The sequence below is a fragment of the Sturnus vulgaris genome, chromosome 7 (assembly GCF_052056855.1).
Source record: "Sturnus vulgaris isolate bStuVul1 chromosome 7, bStuVul1.hap1, whole genome shotgun sequence".
In the NCBI taxonomy this organism is placed as follows: domain Eukaryota; kingdom Metazoa; phylum Chordata; class Aves; order Passeriformes; family Sturnidae; genus Sturnus; species Sturnus vulgaris.
The window spans coordinates 33,039,685-33,063,856 of NC_142249.1; the positions used below are offsets into that span (position 1 = coordinate 33,039,685).

Sequence of the window (24,172 nt, forward strand, 5' to 3'; positions counted from 1 at the left end):
TACAGCCTCAAGAGAATAAACTCCACGGCCTGTGCAACCTTTCCTTTCCCAGGGAAGGCTTTGTGTTCAGCATTTGCCTTTTCTCTAGAAGCCCAACACTGCTGTTGGGAAATAACATGTCCCAGAAGTGTTTTATGAAAGATGATTTGGCAGCTGTTGACTAAGTCTCTGAAAGCTCCGGGTAACAAGTATCAAGCACCTTGTTCTTAGCATTGCCTTTTCCAGATAAGCTCTGTGGTGCTCCAGCTTCTGTGGGCTGCCACTTACCTGCCTGGGAAGGAGTGGTTCGGGCAGGATCCGCAGTGCCCGAACGCAGGTGACCGACCCCCTCTAGTGGCACAAGGGCAGGGGAGGCGGCTCTGCTCGGCAGCCGGAACGCGGCAGCTGCGGGACGAGCCCACAGCAACACTCAGGGATGACCAGCACAACAGCTAAAGTACCAAATGCACTTTAATGAGTTCCAGATTTTGTTCCCAGAAGGAATTTATACCGTGTCAGTACATTAGGCAGGTACATAATTTCTCCTGAACTACAGGCATGAGGAGAACCGGCTATGACATATTAGGTATCTAAGGTTACTCTTAGAAACCAGTTTTCCACATTATTAGAAATAAGGCAGGTTGCAGGCGTGCATGTAGCTGATTTATTCAGTCCTCAGATGCCATATTTGCCCTTTAGTTCTTCCACTTTTGCTATGTAAGCTTTCATTGCATCTTCTTTGGACATTCCTGAAGGACAGAACACAGGAAGCAGTCAGATACCTTTCACAGATGGAGATGCCTTTTTCAAGTCACAATTCCTCGCAATAGCCTGTGCCACCAGAGAGAAAAGGGGCCAGGAAGGTCACTTGGCTGAGAATCCACTGCCAAAGTTTTAAACAAATGTGTTCCCCGTCAGTCATGGAAAAACTATTTCCAAGCAAAGCTGTTTTTGCACAGATGGCAACAGAGCAGTGTATGAGTTTTATTAATGTCACTGACAATTACTACAGGAAAGCTATTCCTTAAAACGCCAGAAAAAAAGACCCATTGTCGACCACTTGTTTGGCTCCTCATTTAGAGCTGGGAGCTCAGTTGTTTCCTCCAAAGCTTTCCTAACTGTAAGGATGCTCAACAGCTGGAGGGAGAGCTCAGTCTTCGGAGTACCAGGCTGGGAACAGGGAAACACATTTAGATTTCTGCTGCTGTTATTGTTCTTCTTTATTTAACATCTTAGGCCAGCTGGGCATTTTGCACCCTAATTCCCTTTCACTTCGGACATATTTTTCAGGATTATTTCTGACTTGCAGAGGTAATTAAATTTTATTATCATGGCATTCTGAACTTCTAGAACTCTTGTATTAAAAAGCTACACTATTCTGTTTCTTGCTGAACTACATGTGTCTTTCAGACTAGTTTGCCAGTAGTAATTGTATTCATTTCTTTAATCAGACACTTACCTTTCAGTGCACTCCAGGCATCCCACTTTGCTTTGCCTTTGAAGTCCAGCATACCAGGGCGCTCTGAGAGAGACAGGATAAGCAGCAGGATTAGTTTGTGTGATCTGGCTGTAGGTAATACCCACTTGAAGGCTTAGCTAGCTCCTAAGGGTGACTAAATACAATGGCTCATCTCTGCAGCTGTTATTTGCTAACCTGTAGCCAGCAGATCACCTCAGGGGAATATGTTACACCATGGTTGGTGACAGAAGAAACACTCCTTCAAATTCCTTTGAGACAGCAGCATCTGAGCAGAAGAGCACCAACTACTGTGATTTGGTTTAGTTGTACTTTCTGAAGAGCCTGCTGTCACATAAGAGCTATCCAATTAAAGAAGAAAGGCTCTAAAGTAAAGCAGAAATACCCTGAGGTCCATTACAGGCAGAGACATGAAAACAGCCAGCTGTTTCTAGTAACACAGAACTCAGTATCATCAAGTTAGTGCTGTATTTCTAACCTATAGTTCTGCATCTGCATTTGGAAACCTTGGAAATCTGACTCACTTCACTGTAGGCTGTAGTGTGGCCAAGTAGAAAGTGTATCAAGCTTCGTGTCAAGTCCCCTTTGTGGTTTTACTTCCTCTCTCTCACTCTCTGTAAAGATAATTCTTCGAACTCACAAATGGAACTGGGCAGTATCCACAGAACACCCTTGTACAGCTCCCATGGCACAGTGACCTGCAGCTCCAGTTGGCAGCTCCCCTTCTCTCCAGCACAAATCCCACCAGTCACCCTCCCACAGGCTGCTTCTCTGGCCAACTCACGTTGGCTGCTGCTTCACAGGAGTGCAGACACTTGCAGGAATGGTGGCACATTCACAGCTCTGCAGCACTGTTTCACCCCGTCAAGCACTAATAATGCTGATGTCCAGCCACACCAAAAGGATCACATCTTAAACCCAAAATCACTTCTTTTCTCCCTCATGCTGCCAGCTTTGGAAAAAGGAGATTAAATTACCATTTCCTGTACACTTCACTGCCAGCTTTTAAATCAATAGACGCTCAATGAACTTTGCCAGCTACTAGGTTAGGAGGCCAGCACTCCAAAGAAATGACCTTTTCCCTTTCTAATTCTAGCTACTCCAGAGTTACACAAGGTCGATAGAGACATGCTTCACTTTAAATGTTATTCCAAAGGTTGAGCTGCCATAGACAGCACTGTAGTGAGAGAACTGGCCAGAAACATTTTGCACTGTGTACTTGCAGACATATTTCTGGTACAGTCTTTCTGAAGTATATTTAATTGCAGGTCCTATAAAAGTTTTCTCCTATTCTTCTGGTTTTGCTTTCCAGTATTATTTTTAGCAGCGAATCCAGTCTAAATAAACTGCATGTGTCATCCCCTCCAGTGTTGTGATTCCACCCTTGTATCGTTTGCCTTACTGTATAACCCAGAAGTGTTTGCATTAAAGCAGCGCTCCTCAGCCTGAGCAGCCACTTATAGACAGAGGTCTCCAAAAATCCCAATCCCAACAAAGCATTCTCAGGCCCTCACTGCACGGCACAGACGGCGGCAGCCGGGTTAATCTAAAAACCACGAATTGCACAAAGCCTTATCGGGTCAGCCTGTGCCCTCCCGCACACAAATCCGTGCCAAGTCGGCACTGAGTCACTTTGGCTGAGGGAAGCGCAACGGGGGAGAGATTTTGCTTCAGGAAGCGTCTCCAGCGCCGCCGGCGGGGGCAGCCGGGGCGGTACCCACCCGTGTTCACGTCGCCCACCGTGGCCTGTTTGTAGTGGCTGTAGATTTCCAGCATCTCCTGGTCCGTGGGCTGCGACTTCAGCTGCTTCACCTCCTCGGCAGCTTTCTGGAACGCGGCCTGGGGGAAAGGCGGCAGCGGGTGAGTGAGGGGAAGGTACCCGGAGTCCCTGGAGCCCCCAGCTCCCCCTGGCTCCCCACAGCCCCCCGCACCTCGGTCATTGCGACGAACACAGCACGGTCCCGACCCCGCCGCTTCTGCCTCACCGCCCCCGCCGCGCGCCCGCCTCACCCCTCGCCAGACCGGCCGCCGGCCAATCGCAGCGCCTCGGGCACGGCGAGCACCAATCAGCGCGGGCCGGGGGCGGGCGCAGGGCGGGCGCGGAGCCAATACGGAGGCCGTGAGGGTGCCTCCCATTCATCAGGGCATGAAGAGAAACAACGGCGGGGGCGGGGCGGAGGCGGGGCGGAGGCGGGGCGGGACAGAGCTCTCGCAGCCAATCCCGCGTCTCAGAGGTGCCACCGGAAGGACGCGATTGGCAGAGCGGGCAGGGCGGGACCCGGAAGTGGCGGCGGAGAGCGGTACCGGGCGCAGGCGGGCGGGCGACGGGGTGAGGCTGAGAGTTCTTAATGGGGCTGGTGCTGCTGCGGGTCCGGGGAGGATTCTCTCTCCCAGAGGAATGGGCCGCCAGTGTCTCCCACCTGCCTTCCTGTTCCCGTGGGGGTGCGGGGTAGCACATGGTCTCAGCCCAACGTGCGATCGGTTTGAGGAGTAAATGTGAAAATTGGCGATTTCTGATTGAGCTCTCGATTCTGGTTGCCACAGTGTTTTAACATGCTGCTTAGGAGCAAGTGAGTTGAGTGCTGTGCCCTTTACTGCACCCCTCCAAGTCACCAGGCCATGTGGAATAGCACCAAGGGAACATCCATCTTGGCTGTTTAGTATAAATTATTTCCAGGTGCAAAGCATGCTTTAAAATTGATTGGCACGTGTTACTTGTGTGGTGTGTGACACACACATCTCATTTAAAATGAAATTGCAACTCGGGGGGTTATTAACCAAGGTGGTGTAAAAACAAGTTGCAAATAGTACTTGATGAAAATATTGCTAGTTTACTTTGCCAGGCTATGGCCGGGACAAATACAGCCAAGGTTGGGATGCACCTGCATGATGGTGGGGCACTTAAATAACCCTACAGCAAAAAAAAAGGGAAAAAAAAGACCCCAAAACCAGACACACAAAAAAGAACATAAGGGGTGAATAGGTGAAAGGTTCCCTCTCAGGACTGGAGGTGGTGGCTGATCTCAGCCTGCTCAGGGGTGGGAGGTGCAAAGGTCGTGCTGATGTTGGAGCACATGGCTGCAGTCCTTGCTCATTGCTGCAGCAGCTATGGCACTTCAGCACGTGGACAGAAAGCTGAGGGACGCCCAGCGCCAAAATCAGAGAAGTTTGTCAAAGTAGAAAAGAGCTTATTTTCCTGTGGAGAGAAAAAACCCAATGGAACAATACATGGGCTTGTCTGAAGAGGGTTTTGGGTTGACAAGGCCACTCTGTTTTAGGCTCTGCTCTCTAGTATAAGCCCACAGAGCCATTCTAGAGACCGACTATTATAAATTAAATCCCATAATTATGCATCAGGAAAATTACTTGCCTGTGTATGTGGGGGTGGTTTTTCAGTTGCCCTGGGGAGGTGAAAATGAGTATTGTGTAACAGCTTAGGCATTTTTCAGAGTATTACACTCTCTACAACATAAGTATGTTAAAAAAAGTCTTTGGGTTTGTTTGTATTAGGACATTCTTCTAGAACATAGGGTTAGTCGCCCAGCAGGTAAAGTCTTCAGTCACTTAAAACCTACACAACACACTTGCATTTATCCATAGCACTTTTGAATGTTTAGTAGGGAGTCTGGTGTGGCATTACACAGCTCAGATACTGGAGTGTGTGGTGTGCAATGTCAGTAATGCCCTGTTTGTGTTAAGACCCTGTTACTGCCCCAGTAACAGGAATCATAAAGTGAAATCCTGAAAGGCACAATGCTGTTGGTTGGATTTCTCACCACGTTTTATTCTTTGCTTGAAGCCCACCTACACCTCGTTTTCCAGCCATGCTCATGAGCAGAGGAAAGGCAATAATTCCTCCCTTTAATGTTTCCCAGGTTATTCAGAGTTAATTCTCATGTCAGCAGGAAGCTCGACCGTCACAGTTCGTCTTGTCCGCTCTTTTGAGCACCGCAATTTCAGGCCCGTGGTGTACCATGGAGTTCCCCTGGATCAGACAGTGAAGGACTTCATGGCTTTTGTGCGGAAGGGTAAGATGGGGAGGGCTCATTCCTTCCCTTCAGTCCCCAATGTTGCTGTCCCTGCACAAGAAGGTGGAAGGGAGCAAACGAATGGGAATTCTGTGGCTTTGATAGAGATGCCAAATTTGTGTTTACATGACCTGTGTGCTTTCCTTCCTTGGATGAAAGGTCAGGAGTTAATAAGAGCTTCCATGGTTGGTGTGCCATGCTTGAATTTGGATGGACTGCTCCCCCTGCCCAAATCCCCACATTTAGTCCAAAAGAAACAAACAAGGGCATTGCTGCATTTGGCTCAGTACCTCAGGCTCCTTGAGTGGTGCTGTCAGGCAAATACTCATAAATTATTAGGAATAAATTAATAGAATTTAAAAAGTCTTTGATCCTAACTACACAAGTATGTGGAATGTGGGAATGCAAGTCTGTTTGCTATTTGTGAGAAGAGAGAATCTTAAAAATTTGTTTTTGACACTGTGTGGTCTCACTGTGCATGTTTGTTTCTGAGTTTCTGTCTCCATCTTGAGCTCTGTGGTGCAGATTTGTTTATCTGTGGGCTTTCTCTTTTAGAAGCCTGGTTGAAAATGACAGTGAATCTAAAAGTTAAGTACTGCAGACCAGCCCACACAGTGACTTGGTAACTAGGGTGTTACCCTTGATCCTGCAGGTGTATTTCCACACACCTCAGTGGAGACATGCAAAGGGTACAAAATAACATAATTTGTTTTTTTTTTGCATTAAGTCAGTTTAAACAAGTCTTGAGCTGTTATAGATGACAACATTTGAGCAACTCCTAGGACATTGCCCTGGGACTCATGAGTGTCTTGTATTTGGCAATTTCCATACTTCTAAACAGTGATAGACATGGCAAGATCTTAGGATACTTTTGGAAAACTGCAGGCATTTTCAGAACATATGGCACAGCTGCTGTTATGAACAAGAAAATAAAAACCAATGCTATGAAACTTGCTTTTGATGTGTGCAGTATTGCAGCTCACTGTTATTTGAGACAAAGTTAATGTTTTGAATGAGACTTTTTAGAACCTCGTTCCACAGGAGTCCAAAAGCCCTGTTCCTTCCTTTATTTTAATCTGTTTTGAAGAGGCAGTTTAAGATAAGTGGTTAAATTACTGAAGAAATCATGGCTGTGTCCTGCAAGCAGCTAAAGAGTTAATTTTCTACACCTTGGCTTCCTTTTCATGGCTGGTTCTCATGGCATGTACCAAACGGTTCAGTTCTGAATAACAGTTGTCAGCTGTTTGTGTAAAGAGAGATGCTGGGCAAGCCATTAAAAGGATGTTCCTGGCAGAATTCTGAAGGATCAGACTCTCTTGATCATACCCCAATTGTACTGACTCACTGTCCTCATGGGGTGTTTTGTTCAGAGGGACTTCATGCTAAAATGAAGTTATTCACATATGGAGTCACTACAGAATCTGAGCCAAAGGCTGTGTTTCAGCATTTGATGCTCAAACAAGTTTCCTATGTTGCAGATTTTTTTTGATGTAAAGGCTGCCCAGGGGATTCATACTTGGTCCAATAATGGAAAATGAAGTATTGGAAATAATTTAAAATGAGAATTTTGTTTTAACTTTGTGCTTTTATATTAATAGATGTGTCTTCAAGAGCAGGACTTCCTCCTCCTTTTAAAAATTACAAGTATGGTAGGTGTTTTTTATTTTTCTTGTTGTAATTACTATCAAATGACCACATAATATTTTACACCAGCATTTATACAACTTAAAAGATAACTGCTGTACAATACAAATGTTGGTACCAGTGCCTGCAGACATTTGCAACTCTATCCAGCTATTGTAGCTGGGGTTATGCCACTGGGATCTTGTCTGCAGAATTTGACCATTATTCTGAAGATCTGTTTTAATCTTTGAATTAGGCTGTATGGTTTACATTATTTGCTACTGAGAACTGATGGGTTTTGACATAAATTTTTTATTACTTTTATAGGTGCTTTTTAACTCTGTCTGTACCCTAATGAGCAGCTTGTGATCTCAAAACACTGAAATAGTAGTTCTCTGTGTACTTATGTTCTTCAATATCTATTTGCTTATGGTGAAACAGAAGGCAAGAAGGAGAAAATGCTTAAGACGTATACACTTGAATAGCTTACACAATATAAGAGAAACAGGGGAACTTTGCTCCAAGTAGATATGAAAGCTCTTAAGTACAGGCTGGTGGTGTGAAATAGCATGATGTGAAATTTAAACTGACATTATCCTCTAATGTAAAGCTATATGTATATTTCCTTTTTTGTGCAAATTGGCCTGAACATGTCCAATTCATCCCTTTGGGACAGAGAAAACTTTTTAAATAGACTGTTACTTCCTTTCTTGGAGTTTGTAAACTCGGATATCAGTCACATGTCTTTTCCTAAACTTGGCAATTCTCAAAGTTCCCTTGGAGTTTCCCTGCAAGTGATCCTCTGTCTCCTATGTTCTTAGAGTTGACAAACTCCTTCCTCTGTGGTGATTCAAAGAACTAAGCAAGAAATCTGCTTAATGCATGTGAAGGGTAATAAACTCTATTTGCCTATTAAAAAAAAAAAAAAAGAAGGATTTCATTTTGTGCTCCTGCTGATGGTGAAACAGAGAGTGCAAATTGGAGCCAGAAAAAGTTAGGGATTAAGACTGATGATGCATCAGTGGCAGGGATTTGAATGTTTTTATTATTTTTAATGTGTTGCTTAAGGTCTTAACATGTAAGTGTAAGTTGGAATCTGGAGGTGCCCTTCACCCCATCTGTGGCTTTGGTAGTTTGAGGGGCTCCTGTCTAGAACTGCTGCTCTCAGTTATATCCCTGGTGCTGCTATCCCAGCTGCTAGTTCTTTCAGCACCTGAAGATCAGTTTAGCTTTTCCCAAGACAGATCTGGTGGCTGAGGGCCTGATTATTCCATGTAGGACTGAGCATAACTTTAAAACCTGTTGCACCAGTTGCTGGATCTTCACCCTTGCTGTGATGGTGCTAACTGCAGGAAAATTTTCACACAGGAAAATCAAAGCCAGGTTACTCACCTTCCCCTCTGGCTGTGAATCATCCAGGTTCGTGTTTTTGGCATCTCTGCTGTCTCTACAGTGCTCTGCCGTCCTTCTTATGTTTTTGTGAGGAAAGGGCAGTGAGACTTCTGCATATATAGTGCCAGTAAGAGCCATACTTTTTCTCCTGGTTTTTTGGCAGTGCCAGAAATCTCAGATGTGGTTGTCTCTCACCTTGCCTGTTTCAGCTTCCTTCCCTGTAGAATTCAGCACCACTTTGTTTTAGCATCATATATAATGCCCTCACATTTATGCTCCTGTATTAGTGCTCCAATTCACATCTCAAAGCTTCTGACTTCCATTTTCTTTTCATTTCTTTGTATGGATTATTCTTGTTCTTGGTCTAGAACTTTTATGAGTCAATCTTATTACCTTGTCATTGCCATATTTTCACTGATGTTGGCAGTCTGGGTGGCAACTTGTTCCATAAGCTGCTGCTTAGTTTTATTTCTCTCATCCATGAATGTGGAACAGTATGGCAGGTAGCTCATAAAATCACTTAGAAAGTGGTTTTCTTGTGAAAGTGGTAAACTCATCAGTTGTCATGATAGATCTATTATCAGAAAAGGCAAGATAAAAAACTGGCAGTATGATTGAGTAGGACAAAATGGGGATGAAATAGCAAAGGCCAGTCAGAGGACTTACCTTATGAGAAGAGACTATAGTTTCATCTCTGTAAAAGAGTTAATGAAGCCATTTAATAGCTCTGATGAACCCATGGTAAATGCCGGGTGCCAGTAGTGGAGTTCTCAGCATGTAAAACTGAGACAATATTTCAGGGCATGAATGGACAAAGACTACAGAAAGAGAATGTATCCAAGTAGACAGAGAAGCCTAAAACTAACAGGCACAGGTTGGGTTTATTTGCTGTAGCAGAAAGGTTACATGATTGCAGTATATTTTTTCTGTGATTGCTTGGTCTTTTTGTAATGTTTCTGTGCAAGATGGATCCTGATAATTGCAATTTAGTGTCTGTCTTGCTTCTAATACCTCAGATATTCCAACATCCCAAGGCTGCCTTCTCAGTGACCTCTGCAGTGAGAGTACAGAGTACTTCTTACCTTATGTAATGTTTTAAATAGTGTTCAAAATGAGCCAGAATGGTATGGAAACAAACCTCTGAGTGAGAATGTGATCTCTGTTATTCTGAACATCTGAATACTTGCTCCTGGTAATTTGAAAGTTGGTCTAGCCAATAGTTAACTTTGCTGCATCCTTCTCTTACCAGACTATTTCATCATGTAATGTTCACTCAATGCACGAAACTAAACTAGAACAGGAAATAAGTAGACAAGCAGAACTGGTTTTTCTTCTTTGCTGGGAAGGGATTGATGTGTTACTCCAAATGTGTTCAAACACAGAGTCTTCAGAGTTCAATCTTTTTTTTTTTTTTTTTTTTTTTTTAACGTCTCATGGCTTTAAGCCATTCTCTCTGGATCTTTGCACTCATCCAGTTGCTTTAGTGACTGTGTTATTTTCCCGTTTTTCCCTTCTGTTAGCAAAGCCCTGCCTTTGTTGCCAAAAGAAAGTGGTACTTTAAAAAAAGTTCCTATAAGCACTTCACTGCACAAACGAAAGATAAAAGTTATTGAAGAAGGTGTAGCATTAAAGAGAAGAGGCTGTAGATGTTTATGTAAAATGTAGATGTTTATGCAAAATCAACTTGCTTAACGAAATTTCTACTGTGGATGGTGGGTGTTGTATTCACGAGAAGGAGAATTTCAAGGGATGATCTGAAGTGATCAGGTTACTATGTCTAATCACTTGCTGCCTGTCAACTTACCTGTAGCAGTTGACAGTGCATAAATGCTGTTGGTCCTGCCCCAATTGCATGTGTAAAACCTATTAAGTTAAAACACTCTAAGTGGCATTTAAATTGATGTGTTTTGACTGGCAATTGAGATGGTCATTAGTTGGTTATTGTAATTCAGCCAGCAGACAGAAGCCCAGTAGGATGTGGTACCTTAATGTTGCATTGACTGTGGCTGCAGGACTTTGAGATTAAGATGTTTTCTCCTCTTTCAGGTTGAATACACAAAATTATTAATAACAAAAGATTCTGAAGCTTCCCCCCTTGTTTGTTTGTCTTTCCCCAAGTACAGCTTTCAGTGTTGTCTGCTTATTAAGCCTTATTTTAGAAAAACACTGTTTTTTCTTTCAGATACAATGAAGATTATTCACCAAGCACACAAATCTAAGGTAAGATTATTAGCTGTGTTCTTCCCCTTTTGCATGCTTTGATGCAGGCAGATCTCTGCACTGTCAAACAAGACAGGAGCAGAGGAAATCAGTAAATTTTTCTTATCTTTGTATTCTGGTTCTCTGATTTGTAGACTGGTGAGCTTGTAGTGAGTTTGGAAGATGATGACAAACTGATTTTGAAGGAAGACAGCACACTGAAAGCAGCTGGAGTAGGTAGGAGTACATTTGTATTGACTGAAGATGCTGTTCCTTGTGGTAGCATTAAACTGATAACTGGCTGATTATGTTTGGACAGGCTGCTGAAAAGTAAATGCTATTTCTGATGCTCTTTACACGACTTGATAATTATTCAGGAAAGCATTATTCAAATCATTGGTCTGAGGGCAGCAGGTATCTGCATTCCAAATGTTCAGAATGCAAATTGTGATTTTTAGAGGGTATGCTTATAATTCTGCTGAGAGTAATTTTAAATGATTGACAGATAGGTTATTAGTACCGTGTCTGCTTAGTCTTATCAGTAACATTTAAACTGATGTTTTGGTTAGAAATGTAAGTAGTGGAACCAGCATGGAATAATGAAATAAGATTAGATTTGTTTAATGTGCAGCATACAGTGCCTGATAGTCAGATTGCTCAGGAAAGCCTGAGCAGTATCATTTAGAGAATGTGCTGAACATAGCAAAGAGTTGAAACTTGACCTGATTTCTCACATTTTGACAGGAGACTACATATAGGGCATGTCTTTTGGTAATAATGTAAAGAAATGTCTGTCATGATAAAATTGATGGTCCCTGGATGTCCTTTGGGCTTCTCATAAATGTGGCTAAATGACTTTGTGGCAGCAGGGCACTTAAGGGATGTGGTTGCATTCCACCTTGATATGGACGTTTGCTCATTGGAATCTGATTTGCCTGGCTGGAAAGCTTTAACTGCCTGTGCTCTAAGTGCAGGGGCTTCACAGAGGAGGCTCCCTCCTGCTCCTGCTGCTCACTGATTGCTCCCCAGCTACTGAATGGGATTTCTTTCTCGTAGGTTATTTGGCTCTCCTGTTTCCTGCGATTTATTTTCTGGGTTTAAGTGAACTTGGGATGTCTCTTCAATGTTACTATCTGGTGTGAGCTACAACTGGTCCCAATATATCTTTCCTTAAAGGTCTTTGAGTGTTCCTGTAATATGAATCATAGTTTTTTCTACACCAGATCTTTTTTGTCTGCAGGGGGTAGGGGGGAAGCGAGGATTACTGGCAGCCAAGCCTTGCAGATTTGTAATTTAGTTAGCAGAAAATTCGTTTAACCATGATCTCTATCTATGTAAGGCATAAGAGGCAGTACAGTTCAGGAGAGGGACTGATGAGAGTGCCAAATGTTGAATTAGAAATAACAAAGCTGTCTTCTTTCAAAAAGGTATGGATAAGTATTTGTATATATTATCTCTTTGAAATTGGGTTTGTAGCTACAGCAGTGAAACAGTTGGATGTGATCTCAAAAAAGGTCGTTCATTTAGGGCAGAAAATGATTTAAAGCTGCTTTTTTTTCTTTTTTTCGGAATAACAGCAGTTATTAGTCATTAATATATTTGTGATAGAAGAGGAAAACCCTTTTTTAAAATATGCAATGTGCCTTTATGTTATTTTGAATTTGGATATGTTCCAGTGTATCTTGATGTGAAAATTAGCTAAGTTAGGAGTGGGGTCTTTGTAGTAAAATCTTGAAGATTTTTCCTTTCTCCTTCAACAAGAAGTAGAAAGGAGTAAGCCAAGGAAGTGGTATCATGTATCATGTACCACTGGTCCTCATTTTGTACAAAATGATAATTTTGTACATTTTCTTTGAATCAGTAAGAAAATTTGAAATCTCCTATTGAGATATGAATTTTTTCCAACCTCTAGTCTGGACAAGACTTACTAGAATAAAACAATCAGAATCACCATTAGAAAATCTGGGAAATTCTGATACATGCAGAACATTTTTCCTAAGCTGCAGTTGATTGCCCTTGGCACTATACAGGGTTGGGCTAGAGAGTTATAAATTATGAGGACATTAGAGAAGTATCCTCAGGAAAGCCTCTGTAGTAGTGATTATTATTACAGTTATTATCCAGTCAGCAAAGTTAATCCTTGCTTTTTTTTTTTTTTTTTTTTTCTGGAAGGGTGTATGTTAATAAAGTGTTCAATATTCATTACAAATAGTCTTGTCTGTTTTCTAGTTGAGATTCTAAAATCCCTTCTACTCTTTTTTTTTTTTTTTTACAAGACAGGCAGACTTCATTAACTTGAGGTTTAATTTAAAAAATGAATGTGGAATTTATTGGCTCAGCACCTTAAAGAATTCCATGTTTAATAATTGTGAAGGCATTCCATCAGATTTGTCTCTGTTCTGAATTAGTAATGTTGCTGACTTATTGTTTTAGAAGAGGAAGTCCTTGACCTACTGGGTTGAAAGAATTGTGACTGTTCTGAACCTTTGTGGGTCCTTTAGCTCTGCCATATCCCCAGTGAATAATTAGAGGTATTTGAAGGTATTGCTGGAGAAGCCAATTTGTGTCTTTCACTTTGCATATTGTGGAAGCCTCATGAATTAATCATCAGCAGGGCAAAAAATTAACTTCTTCAGACACATATTTTGATGGGTCATGAGGGAGAATGTAAAGTGATCTGTAAAATATTCTACTGATCCTCTAAGTATTAAATTATTATACCTACAGGCTAATTTAATGGAGAAAAAGAAGTTTCTTTCTCCCTTTCCTGACAGAAAAATGCACAAAAAAGAATGTATCACGCTTCATTACTTTCCTAGCATTTGAAGGTGTTAGAAATGCAATCACTTAATTTGCTGAATGCTTATACAAACAATTCTGAAGATTGTGTTAAACAAATCTTGAGGGTTCTTATGTACATATTTATTTCTATACATTCATGTTCTTGGTGGTTTTGTTTATTTGTGTTGCTTTTTAATGAGGTTAAGTGACACCTTTAATACTGGCAACCTTTTTCAAAAATATGATGAGGAAGAAAAAGAAAGTGTGTGCTGATTTATAATTGTCTTTGACCATGAAGCTGCTAATTGTCTTCTAAGATTCTAAATAGCTGGCTGTTGGTGGTTCATTTACTAGTGTGCTAAATATTTAATTTTTTATTCGTTCTAGCAAATGAGACGGAATTAGCATTCTTCTGTGAGGAAGATTACAGGAACTACAGAGCTAATCCTGTTTCGGCCTGGTGAAGATCCCAAGAGATTGTTTTGTTTTCCCATACCTGTTGTAAATTTTCCTTATTCTGCTTAATGAGATTTTTCTTAAAGATCAATAAATCCTAGAGGATTTCTTTGCAAACAGTGCAATTCCCTTCCTATAGAAATTAATTTCTGTCAATATTCTAAGGCTGAGAGAAGAAAAACTGGGGGACATAAATGACTTTTTTCTTCCTCCCTTTTCTTTTTGCTGTGCTTGGCTCTTGAGCCTCAGTGCTATCCCTGACCCATGACACACGTTCTTGGTGTGATCCCACAGCAGACAGGAACTGCATGTGGAAATTACAGAATGCACAGGAAGATCCCATCACAGTACTAACTTCTAATGAAAATGAAGTGAAACCTCCTTCAAGTGAAATAAAATGTTTTATGACCAAATCACTGGGTATTTTAAAGAACTTGAGAAGAGAATCTCTGTGTTTCTAGTCACAGCTTTACTTCTCTCATTTTATGTTTGGTCTCTTTTGTTTAAATAGTGCAGACTGGCCAGTGTTTCATGCTTTTCAGCGGTGAATGCTTTCCATTATCCTCTCTTCCAGCCCTCTTTAGCATGCTGAAAGGCACAAATGTCTGTTGGGAGGCTTTTGTGTCCAGGGACCAGCTCATTTCTAGCCTTACTTCATGGAGACACCTTCACACAGGGGTAGCAGCTCAAGTTCTGCCAGGACATCAGTGTGCCTAAGTAGGAATTGGGCATTTTGCCAAGGGGAGTGAAAGTTCATGGTTTCAGTTTTAAGAATAAAACCTGAATGATTGCATTTTTTGAGAGAAGAGGCCCAGTCTGTGAGCCACATGTCTTCAAGACTGGAATAGATTCCTTTATGCTTTCCATGAGCCAAACTCTCTGTTGCTATGTGTTTGTTCTTGGTAATGCTGGGCTTTCCTACTACATGAACCAAATTAAGAATAATAGAAAATAATCATGCATCCAATAAAGTACCTTTAGGTAGATATCACTTATGAAATGCTTTGTAGGGAGCACCAACATGGGATGCTGTGCCTTTAAGCCTCCCTTCACTGAAACAGGAATGATGCTGGCTCTCTGCCTTAGCAGGGTTTTTGGGCACAGGCTCTGCTGAATTGAATGAGACTTCATGTGCAATTGTATTAGACCTACACATCTACACTGAGCTCTGGGTGAGAGCTGACAATGCTATATCCATGAGACTTTCTGGAGGAGTAACCCTGCCATTTCCTAGAGCTTTGATTATTGTTTTTATTGACATGTGTGGTTTCCAAAGTATCTAAGTAAAATTTCCCTTTATTTTAGATGTGAGGCCAAAGAACCCTCTGTGTATTGCTCCCACCTCATATTCCTCATCCTTCCTGACAGCTCTGTGGTTTAGGCTGTTTTACTCACCAACAGCTTTGCTTCAGAGTTTTATTCTCTAGTGAAAGAGCTCTACCACTTCTCAACTGTGATTAAATTATTGTATCTTTATCTTGTAAGGAGGAGTCCTGTGTCACTGAAGTCACCTCTGTTCTGGGATGTAGATGTTATGCGTGCCCTGATGAATTTATGAGGAGAATTTACCTCTTACCTTCTCATTCTGTCCAGGCAGCCTCCCTGTTGCTGGTACCTGCTCCCCAAACATGGGCCCATGTTCAGCTGCCTTCTTACACAGTCTTTCATATTTGCAGATTTCTGTGGTTTGCAGATTTTTGTGCTCATCTTCTCAGACAGTTCAAGCTGATGCATTGCACTCCAGACTGTCTCATCTTTGTTCAGCCAGATTTACAATAATGAAGGTAACTTTGTAAGAAGAGAGAGTGTACCAGAGACATCAGTGTATGAGGCTGGCCTGCCAAGGCATCTGAATGGTGTCTGTGCAGACTCCCAGACTGAGCAAGAACTGCCATTCTTTTCCTCCTGTTCTGGGGATTTGAATTTGGTCTCCAGCCCTTTCAGACAGATTTGGATTAGTTTTGTGATCCCCTTTCTCTAAAGCATTTGTGTTTGAAAGAGACCCCACATTTTAACAATGATCCTTTCTGGGCTTGTACAGTTCCAAACTTGCAGTGTCACATCGAGTGTGGTACAGTGGAAGAGCAATTCTACAGCATCAGTGAGAGAAACTGTAAATGTTCTGCAAATATTCAAGAATGATGTGACTGGCACTCCAGATTAACTTATCTTTCTAAGGGAAGAGTTAAACTACTGCTTTGTGAGCTCAGTTTGCTCTGGCAATGGCACTTCATTGGCTTCTTTCTCCAGCAGCACAGTGGAGCCTTTTGTAATGCTCTCAATGGCCATACTTGTAAACTGGTTTCTTCCTGAAGTGTTTTTCTACTGTGTATTTTTTTGTTTGTTTTATGGTGTTTTGTTTTTTGGTTTTTTTTGGTTGGTTTGTTTGTTTGTTTGTTTTTAATAGGACTTTCAGTAATGCTTCTTTCAAGTAAACCCCACAAAACCACAGATAATAACTGAAAACTTGTTAGGAAAGATGCTGTTCCAACATTTTTTTGGTGGGATATGGTACAGCCTTGTATCAAAGTAGGTTTTATTCCAGGATTGTTGAGTACTGAATGAAATCTCTGAACACTGGCTAATGAATTAGTAAAGACTGAGATATCTTTGCCCATGTTGTTTTGACATCCTCTTTCTGTTGAAGGAAATCATAGAGCTGGTACTGTTTGTTATCCTGGCAGAAATCATGAACTACATTGGTTTACAGCTGCTTTTAATCAAAGGTGTTGTGGGGTAAGTCATGCTGCTTTGCCAGTGGTCTTAGGCATTGTGGGGTTAATAAGGATTTGTGTTATAGTGGGATGTTCTTGGAACTGTTTATCATTTTTTTGTTGAACAAAAGCAAATTTATCCTGGCTCATAACACTGTAGCAGGGAAAGGCAGTCAAACTGGAACCCTGGGATAGTGTGTCAGGCTTAGCTATTTCTTTAAGAAAAAAAAATCACTTCAGAGAGACTGGAGGTGTGAAAGCATTGCTATTGAAGAAGAGAGAAAAATTGGAAAGGAATTATCATAAATAGTTTGAAGAGGTAACAGTGCAACTGAATAAACAGCAAAATCTGCATGTACAACACTCTTGGTGCAGAGATATCAGAGCAGTGCTGTTTTCTATAGAACTAAAGGTATAAAAATGGTGCTTTCTAGTAATTTTGGAATTGAATTAATGAACTGCTCCAACAGGCATCTTGGTTTTTTCTGTCTTTGTCACTTTATACTTTCTGCATCCAACAGTTTTAATTATTTTTCTGCCCAGAGGTAGTTATGTTGCCTTTTGAAGAAGCAAAGTTAAGAAAAATCTGCTGACATGGACAGCTAAGTGGACCAGTGGCATAAAGGAGAACTCAAAGATCTGATAAGCACCACGTTTAGAGTTAACTGCTTTATCTGATGTAAACATTGTCACTTAAAGGTGATTCAGAAATATATTGTAAGCTGTGGTGTTTCTCTTTCACTCCCTGGCAGTATTTAACATCCTCTGACAGATCACTTATTTAAAAATGAGCCTGCAAGTAACAGTCCAAGAGTTCTCACAGCCATGATGAGACATCCATGGACCCTGTCCTTGGAAGCTGATAGTTACAGAAATCCTGAGTGTCCAAAGATCAAGAAGCTAAAACTAGAACATAGATGCTCACTCTTGGTCTCCTGTGATGATAGGATCCCAGATACAGAGCAGGAATGACTGGAGGCATTACAAATGCCTAAGTCCAACACACACTTTTGTTTATTGAAGAGTTTGGACTGAGCTTAGGCTTCCTGGTTGGCACCTGATCCCTCTTCCATTGCTTCCTTTCCATAGAACTACTTGGCACAGCTTTGCAAGTGATTAATGAGTCAAGAAACACCCAGCAGACAACTTTTGTTGCTTTTCATTTTATCAGGATATTGACTTTTCTCTACTCCCCATTTCCTATTGAGTCAGAGAAACAGACACAGCTTCGAACGTTTCCCCAACCACTTCCCTTTGCTTCTTGCTGCCACTTCTGCTGATTTGCAGTGCTTTAATGGTGAGGTTTGCACCTCATCTGATATGCAATAGCCGCATTTCCTGTGACAGTGAATGTACATTTAAAAAAAATTTCTTCGTGCAAAAATATGCTTTGAAATGGAGACATATTACACTGTAACTGATAGTGCACAACAAAGACTCTTTTCTTGCTTCGCACAGGACAGCACTGTTTACCAGTCAGTGGAAACAAAAATGTTTTTGTCATAATGCTTTGCATGTTGCAAGGAAATGAAAGAGTTACGTCAGGAAAGCAGGGGGAAAAAAAAAAAAAGGGCAGTGAAAAGCCAAGACCTATTGCCATGAACTCTGCCTGCAGTGAAAGCCACCAGATGTCAGCACAGCCTGTTCTTTGCTTCTCCAGAGCCTCTATAAGCCAAGAGATGTGTCATGTTTATGGAAGGTGCTTATCTGTGAACTGGTTTACCCTGTGAAGTCTCTACTAGGGTTCTGGTGATGAAAGCTGAGTCTTTCTTTGCAGAAAGTATTTCTTTTTATATTAAAATCAAAAAGCGGCAAATTGAACTGGTTTCAGTGCTTAAATTCCTCTTGTTAGAGAGCATCCTTTGTGGAGCCAGTTCCCAGCGTATCTAAATCTTTGCATGCTGTGAGGAGGCATTTGCAAAACATTCATTTGAAGAATTGTCTGGAAAAGATCAGTGTTAATTTGCTGAGGTTTTGTAAAGTAGATTTTAAGTATGCCTATTTCTTTTAAACACAAGGAAAACCATCTGGAACAGACACACACGCAAAGCAGAGCAAAACATCTTCAGCAACACAGCTTAAACACACAACAAATGTATCCTCCATGCTTCTGACCCTAAGCTCCCACTATTTCCTCCTTGTAGTGCAAGGGCTAAGGAGAATCTGGTGCTGCATCCTCTGGGCCGTGCTTCCTGAGCTGGGATGAGCTGAGGTGGAATATGAATTTTGGAGCTCAAACCCAAGCACTGTGCACAGCTTTATGCTGTCAGTGATTAGAGCATGCATAGATATTGCCTGGTTGAAAGGCTAGATTTGAATTTTTGCACAAGGACAAGGTGTGACAGAGCTTTCTGCTCAGATTCCCATCACTTTTCTTGCAGCAGCTTGCAAGTGCCAGGGAGGTGTTGAAGAGAGGGAAGTTAAAGTGGCAGGTAGAGCCTTGGTGATGTAAATATTCCTTCCTCCTGTTTTGGGCTGCCTGTTTAGTTCCTTTTTTCTAGCCTCATCACACTGGTGTCGTGTTAGGGGTTTGACACAGCTTGCTGTGTATGGGAACTTCTCAATTCCAAACTACCACTAGAACTCTCAAACACTGGTCACATCTGGAGGTGATGCAAGGGAAATTGCAGCCCAGTCTTGGGCTGTGTGCAGGGGAAGACAGTGGTGTGCAGGTTGTTTGGGAGGTGTTATTCTGGCTTCTGTCCCTTCTGCACAGCACTGAGTTCTGCTTTGCAGGGGACCAGGACCTTGTCTGGAAGCTTGGCATGCGTGGCAGGTAGATGAGAGGAGAAGTGGGTGTTTAAGGTGGTGAGGCAGTGGGACAGAGGATGGGGCACTGGGCTTTTATGTCCCTGTAGATGTGGTATTTTTGATCAGATATGGATTGTAACTTCTGTTTGTTACCATCCTCTCCCTCTAATACCAAGAGATTCATTCCTTTGTAGTGGGACAGAAGTAGATAGCCAGGAGAGTGGGAATTTCACTTGGTAGTGAGTACATTAAAGGGCTCAGTGGGACAGATTAATGTAAGAATTTACCTTTGTCTGTCCATTCCTGCTCTCTGGCAGGTGACTTACAGTGTTGTGTACCAGGAATGTCTGTACTGAATGTGAGTACTGCTGCTGTCTGCTCTCATTCCACACCTGAGAAGGTTTAATTCTGCTCTCTAACCTACAGCACAAGGAACATATTCTTTAGAACAGTTTGGGAAGCCCCTTTTCTTCAGTGAGCTGGGATTTTTAAAATGTTGGTCTGATTTCAACACTACTTTGAAGTCACATCTTTGCCTCTCTGCTGGCATTTGCATGTTGGTCTCTTCCTTCAAGTTACCAGTGACAGGACAAGAGGAAAAGTCCTCAAGTTGTGCCAGAGGAGGTTTAGACTGGATATTTGGAAATATTTATTCACCAAAAGGGTTGTGAAACATTGGAACAGGCTGCCCTGGGAAATGGAGTCACCAACCCTGGAGGGCTTTACAAGGCTTGTATGTGTGGCACTTGGGGACGTGTTTGAGTGATGGGCTTGGTAGTGCTGGGATAACAGTTGGACTCGATGATCCTAAAGGTCTTTTTCTGTGCTTCTATCATTATGTCCATCCTCTTGGAGGGCATCAGCTGGCTTTGGAGTCAAAGAACAATCTAGCCATGATAGCTTTGTATCCCAGCAGTTACCATGATGGCCATTTCTTCCCAACTATTCCCCTGCCTCATCCCTCCCAAATCAAATACAACTGGTTTTGCAGAACACAGACTTGAATCTTGCACAGGTGCAAGATTCTTGTTTTCTAGGGTGCTGAACGAGACAGCTACTTTGAAAGCAGACATCTGGCTGCAGACAGCTCTTTAGGGCAGCAGGCTGGCATGCAGCAGCTGAAGGTAGCTAATTGCAGATCAGATTTGGGACGCAGGTAACAAGATAACTAACCAGCTGAACAGCAGCTGTAGTGCATCCTCCAGTGTTGAGATTTCTAAATCTAAAGCAGATTATCTTTCTGGGAGGATGCACTTGTGCCACTTTAGGTCTTTGAAAGGTTTCAGTAATACTATGGCTTGTGGTATGTGATCCTCCTGACTGGCCCCAGACAATGCTTATTTTTAGTCTTTGATTATGGACGTCCTGTACATGCTCTGCTAACAAGAACTGTCTCTAATCATAGATGGTATCTGAGTATGCTGTGCTCAGCTTTAAAATGTGTGTGGTTCTCACACACGCACAAAAAAAACCCCTTGTGCCGAAATTCTGCAAAGCTGATGCTGCTTATTAAGGCACAATAAATAGATGAAAGAAAACTGTCCTAGTGTAACATCTCATTCCTCAAAACCAAGGCACAGTCTGCAAATCCAGCTAGCTCAGTGTGTGAAATTTAGAGCTCAAGAATAACAGCAGGTTTTGTTGCTGATTGTAGCTGTGCTGGCCATCTTGGAGATACTGGAGGAAATATATTGCACAGAAGTGCTGAAGCAAGTGCATCCCCCTAAAGTTTTAACTACAGTTTGATGTATTCCTTTGTGAGTAAATCCCTTAAGAGCAAGAAACCAATTGCACTGTTTAAAGCCTTGTATTATAAAACTGAAGGAGTGAGAGAACTGTACCTGCAGAGGTTAATCTTCAGTCAGGAATTTAAATGAACTCATTAAAATCAACTTACAAATTAGCTCATTAAAATGCAATACTGCAGATCCAGAAGTTGGTTGATCTGGCATGCCACTTGTATGAAAAAGTGACTTAAGAAGCAGAGAACAAATTTACAGTATTAAAACTCCATCTTTCTTTGCAGTCCCCCATCTGGAACTCCTTCTTCCTTGAACTCTGTATCAACAGCACTTTCTATTTAGTGAATTAAGCTTGTTTGATCCTGTGCTACAAGTGCTGTGTAATATCAGTAGCCCCCTGTAATGAAATATATGTCTGTACACACTTGTGCCCTCTCACACACATAGGAACTCTGTAATTGAGCCCTGGCACCATGGGTCACAGCAATGATCATTTTATTACCTCGATAATGAGATTCTACAAGCTGCTGGCTGTAGTGAGTTTTATTTCTTAGTGGTTAAATTCTAGATAATCACACTACTCTGCTACTGCCATTAAAGTAATGTTTTTTGGGAGGGGAAGATGGGAAAAAAGACTCACACGAGTTCTGATATAATTATGTAGACCTGTTCAGAATATCTTTATATAACTAGAGGCCAGTGATTAAAACTGGCCTTACTCTTACAGCTTTTCATTTGGTTCTTACATATCCCAGAGGCACATAGGCAGTACAGAAAATAAAAATACAAAGATTTTTACATTCAAGCTATATATTCTGCAAGAAGATGTATATATATATATATATATATATTTGTGTGTGTGTACATATATACAGAGAGAGAAAAACTTCAAGTACAAAACCAGTTAAATGGTAAATTTTAAGCCAATTTCACTGAATGTCCTATGCACATCAAAAATGCTTAGCAAAAAGATAATTGAAAACTTCCTTAGTTTCATTTTCAGCATTCCAGAATCAGAAGAAATTACTCAAACTGCTGTGTCACATGTTTTAAGGACCAGATGCATACAGAGGGCTGTGAAATATTATGTGAAATTATGTGAAATGCTGCCCTGCATTTATAAGAATTGGTTTTGGTTTTCAAAAGGGATGGTGGGAGGCTGGCCAGTCTGTTGGCACAGGCATTACCTGGAGACAGCTGACCAGCTTTTTTTTTTAGATGCTTTAGAGCTGCAGTAGCTGTGGGGATTTTGAGCTGGCTTGTCTGTCCCTTTGGGCTTGTGTCCATGTGAAAGGCACCACGCTGACTCACTGACTCCCCTTCTGCTCATGGAAACTGTCCCTTTGCCATGGGAAAGGGTTTGCAGGCGTGGAAGTCATGTAAGCCAAGCGAGGGTGCAAACCTTCTGCTGGGCAGAAAGGTGAGTCTTTGACCTTGCAGTGACCCAAAATAAACCATTCTTTTCTCCTTGAAGACAAAGCTTGTGAGCCTGTGAAATGCTCTTTCCCTGCCTCCTAATATTTTTGACTGCCAGACAGTAGTCTTGCCTAAAGATGTGAAAAGAAACCTATTTGGGAAAAAAGGGCTTTGAAATATACCATAAAGAGAGTAAACTGATGCTTTTTTGTTGTCTTTGCCTGATGATGAAATGGAAAAGATAACTAAAAAACCAGGTTGAATCCAGTCTTCCCTCAAGAATGAGTTAAACTGGAGTGGGTGGAATTATATTCAAGTGAAACTGTCTCAAATCCATGTGGAAACTTAACTTATCATCTAACCAGAAGTAAATAGCTGGGTCATCAGTCTCCTTGGAGAGTGATTAGGTCAGGTGCCAATCTGGGCTAAGTTCTGGAGGTGGATGGGGAAGCCTAATAAACTCAGCTTGCTGAGGGAAACAGTGGTAAAAAATCTTCAACATGTTGTCCAAATCCCATCAAAACAGCAACAAAAAAATCACCTGATTATGAAATCCAGGCTTTCCCCTCAAGTCAGATTATTTTTATTTAGCAAGAAGAAGCAGCATTTGGAGACTTTACTGTAAATGTTAGGCAAGAACTAACACTCAATATCATCACTGGCCACATGAGTAATATTTGGAGAGTATTACTCACTGTAGTTACTTGAGGCTAAACAGGGAATTCTTATGAGTCTCTGTCTGTGTAGAACTCTTCCAGGTTATGGGAGCAATGTTGGCTTGTAGAAGGGCTTATGTGCCCCAAAGCTGATAATTCCCCCTGCCCTTTATATTAACTGCTCTGGTAATAAGTACTTCCTTGTCCCTCAAGCTGTGCCTCATTTGGTGCTGACAGCTCTTGTTTCTCAAAGCAATACTAAAAAATGAGTGTCTTTTCCTTAACTGTAGGAAAATGAGGCTATTCCAGGCATGTCATTGTACCTGACCTTACTGAGGTAGTCTTCTTGTGTCATCCCGATTGCTTGCTTTTAAATGACCTTTAGTGAATGCCTGTCCATTCACTGTTTGGTAATTTGAATGTCCAAAACCTAATGAATTATTCTGATAAAGAGGAAGAACTTCATAGAAAGCAACAGGTGAAACGTGAAATTAGGACAGAAATCTTTGTCCTGTGCCTTGTCCACAGTGGGTGTGAAGTCAGAAGAGCATTTCATACCTGCTTTGTGATCTAGCAAGTGACTTTTTAAGGTGTAAGGCAATGAAGGACTGTACCCAAAATGTACAACTGCCATGTTTTCATGTTGTGGTTGAGACTTGATGATCCCTTTGCAGGACTGTTCAAAGATCTTATTATTGCTAGTGAAACCAGTGGGTTTAGAGCTGTTGTTTTGTTTGCTTAAATGGGAATGTTCAGGTGACAGCGATTTCTAAAAGCTTCACCCTATTATTTGATGTAAGGCCAGCTGGAAGGCCTTGGTTTTCTCCATGTAATTTTGTGAAGCAGCAGGCCTTTCCAATAATTATCCTCGCTCTATTTCCATCAAATACTGCTTGAAACGTTGGCTCAGTGTAACAGAGAACATGCAGCAGTAGCTGTCATCTCAGAGCCAGCAGTG

At 41.7% G+C, this 24,172-nt stretch overlaps 2 protein-coding genes across 4 annotated transcripts; one reads left to right on the forward strand and one right to left on the reverse strand.

Moving 5' to 3' along the window:
• Positions 1-432: 432 nt before the first annotated feature.
• Positions 433-3,505, reverse strand: DBI (diazepam binding inhibitor, acyl-CoA binding protein). Its single transcript, XM_014871830.2, has 4 exons — positions 3,388-3,505; positions 3,178-3,295; positions 1,439-1,501; positions 433-728 (listed from the first exon to the last, which is right to left on the reverse strand). Exons 1-4 carry the CDS (start codon positions 3,394-3,396, stop codon positions 655-657), a joined length of 264 nt encoding a protein of 87 aa, XP_014727316.1. The 5' UTR covers positions 3,397-3,505; the 3' UTR covers positions 433-654.
• Positions 3,093-14,368, forward strand: C7H2orf76 (chromosome 7 C2orf76 homolog). 3 transcript variants are annotated; one of them, XM_014871829.2, is made up of 6 exons: positions 3,093-3,316; positions 5,332-5,484; positions 7,083-7,133; positions 10,682-10,719; positions 10,854-10,935; positions 13,867-14,368. In XM_014871829.2, exons 2-6 carry the CDS (start codon positions 5,352-5,354, stop codon positions 13,941-13,943), a joined length of 381 nt encoding a protein of 126 aa, XP_014727315.1. In that variant the 5' UTR covers positions 3,093-3,316; positions 5,332-5,351; the 3' UTR covers positions 13,944-14,368. The 3 variants fall into 3 exon arrangements, with proteins under 3 accessions (XP_014727315.1, XP_088024465.1, XP_088024464.1); XM_088168339.1 differs by lacking the exon at positions 3,093-3,316 and adding an exon at positions 3,690-3,756; XM_088168338.1 differs by lacking the exon at positions 3,093-3,316 and adding an exon at positions 3,726-3,785.
• The last annotated feature ends 9,804 nt before the right edge of the window (positions 14,369-24,172 follow it).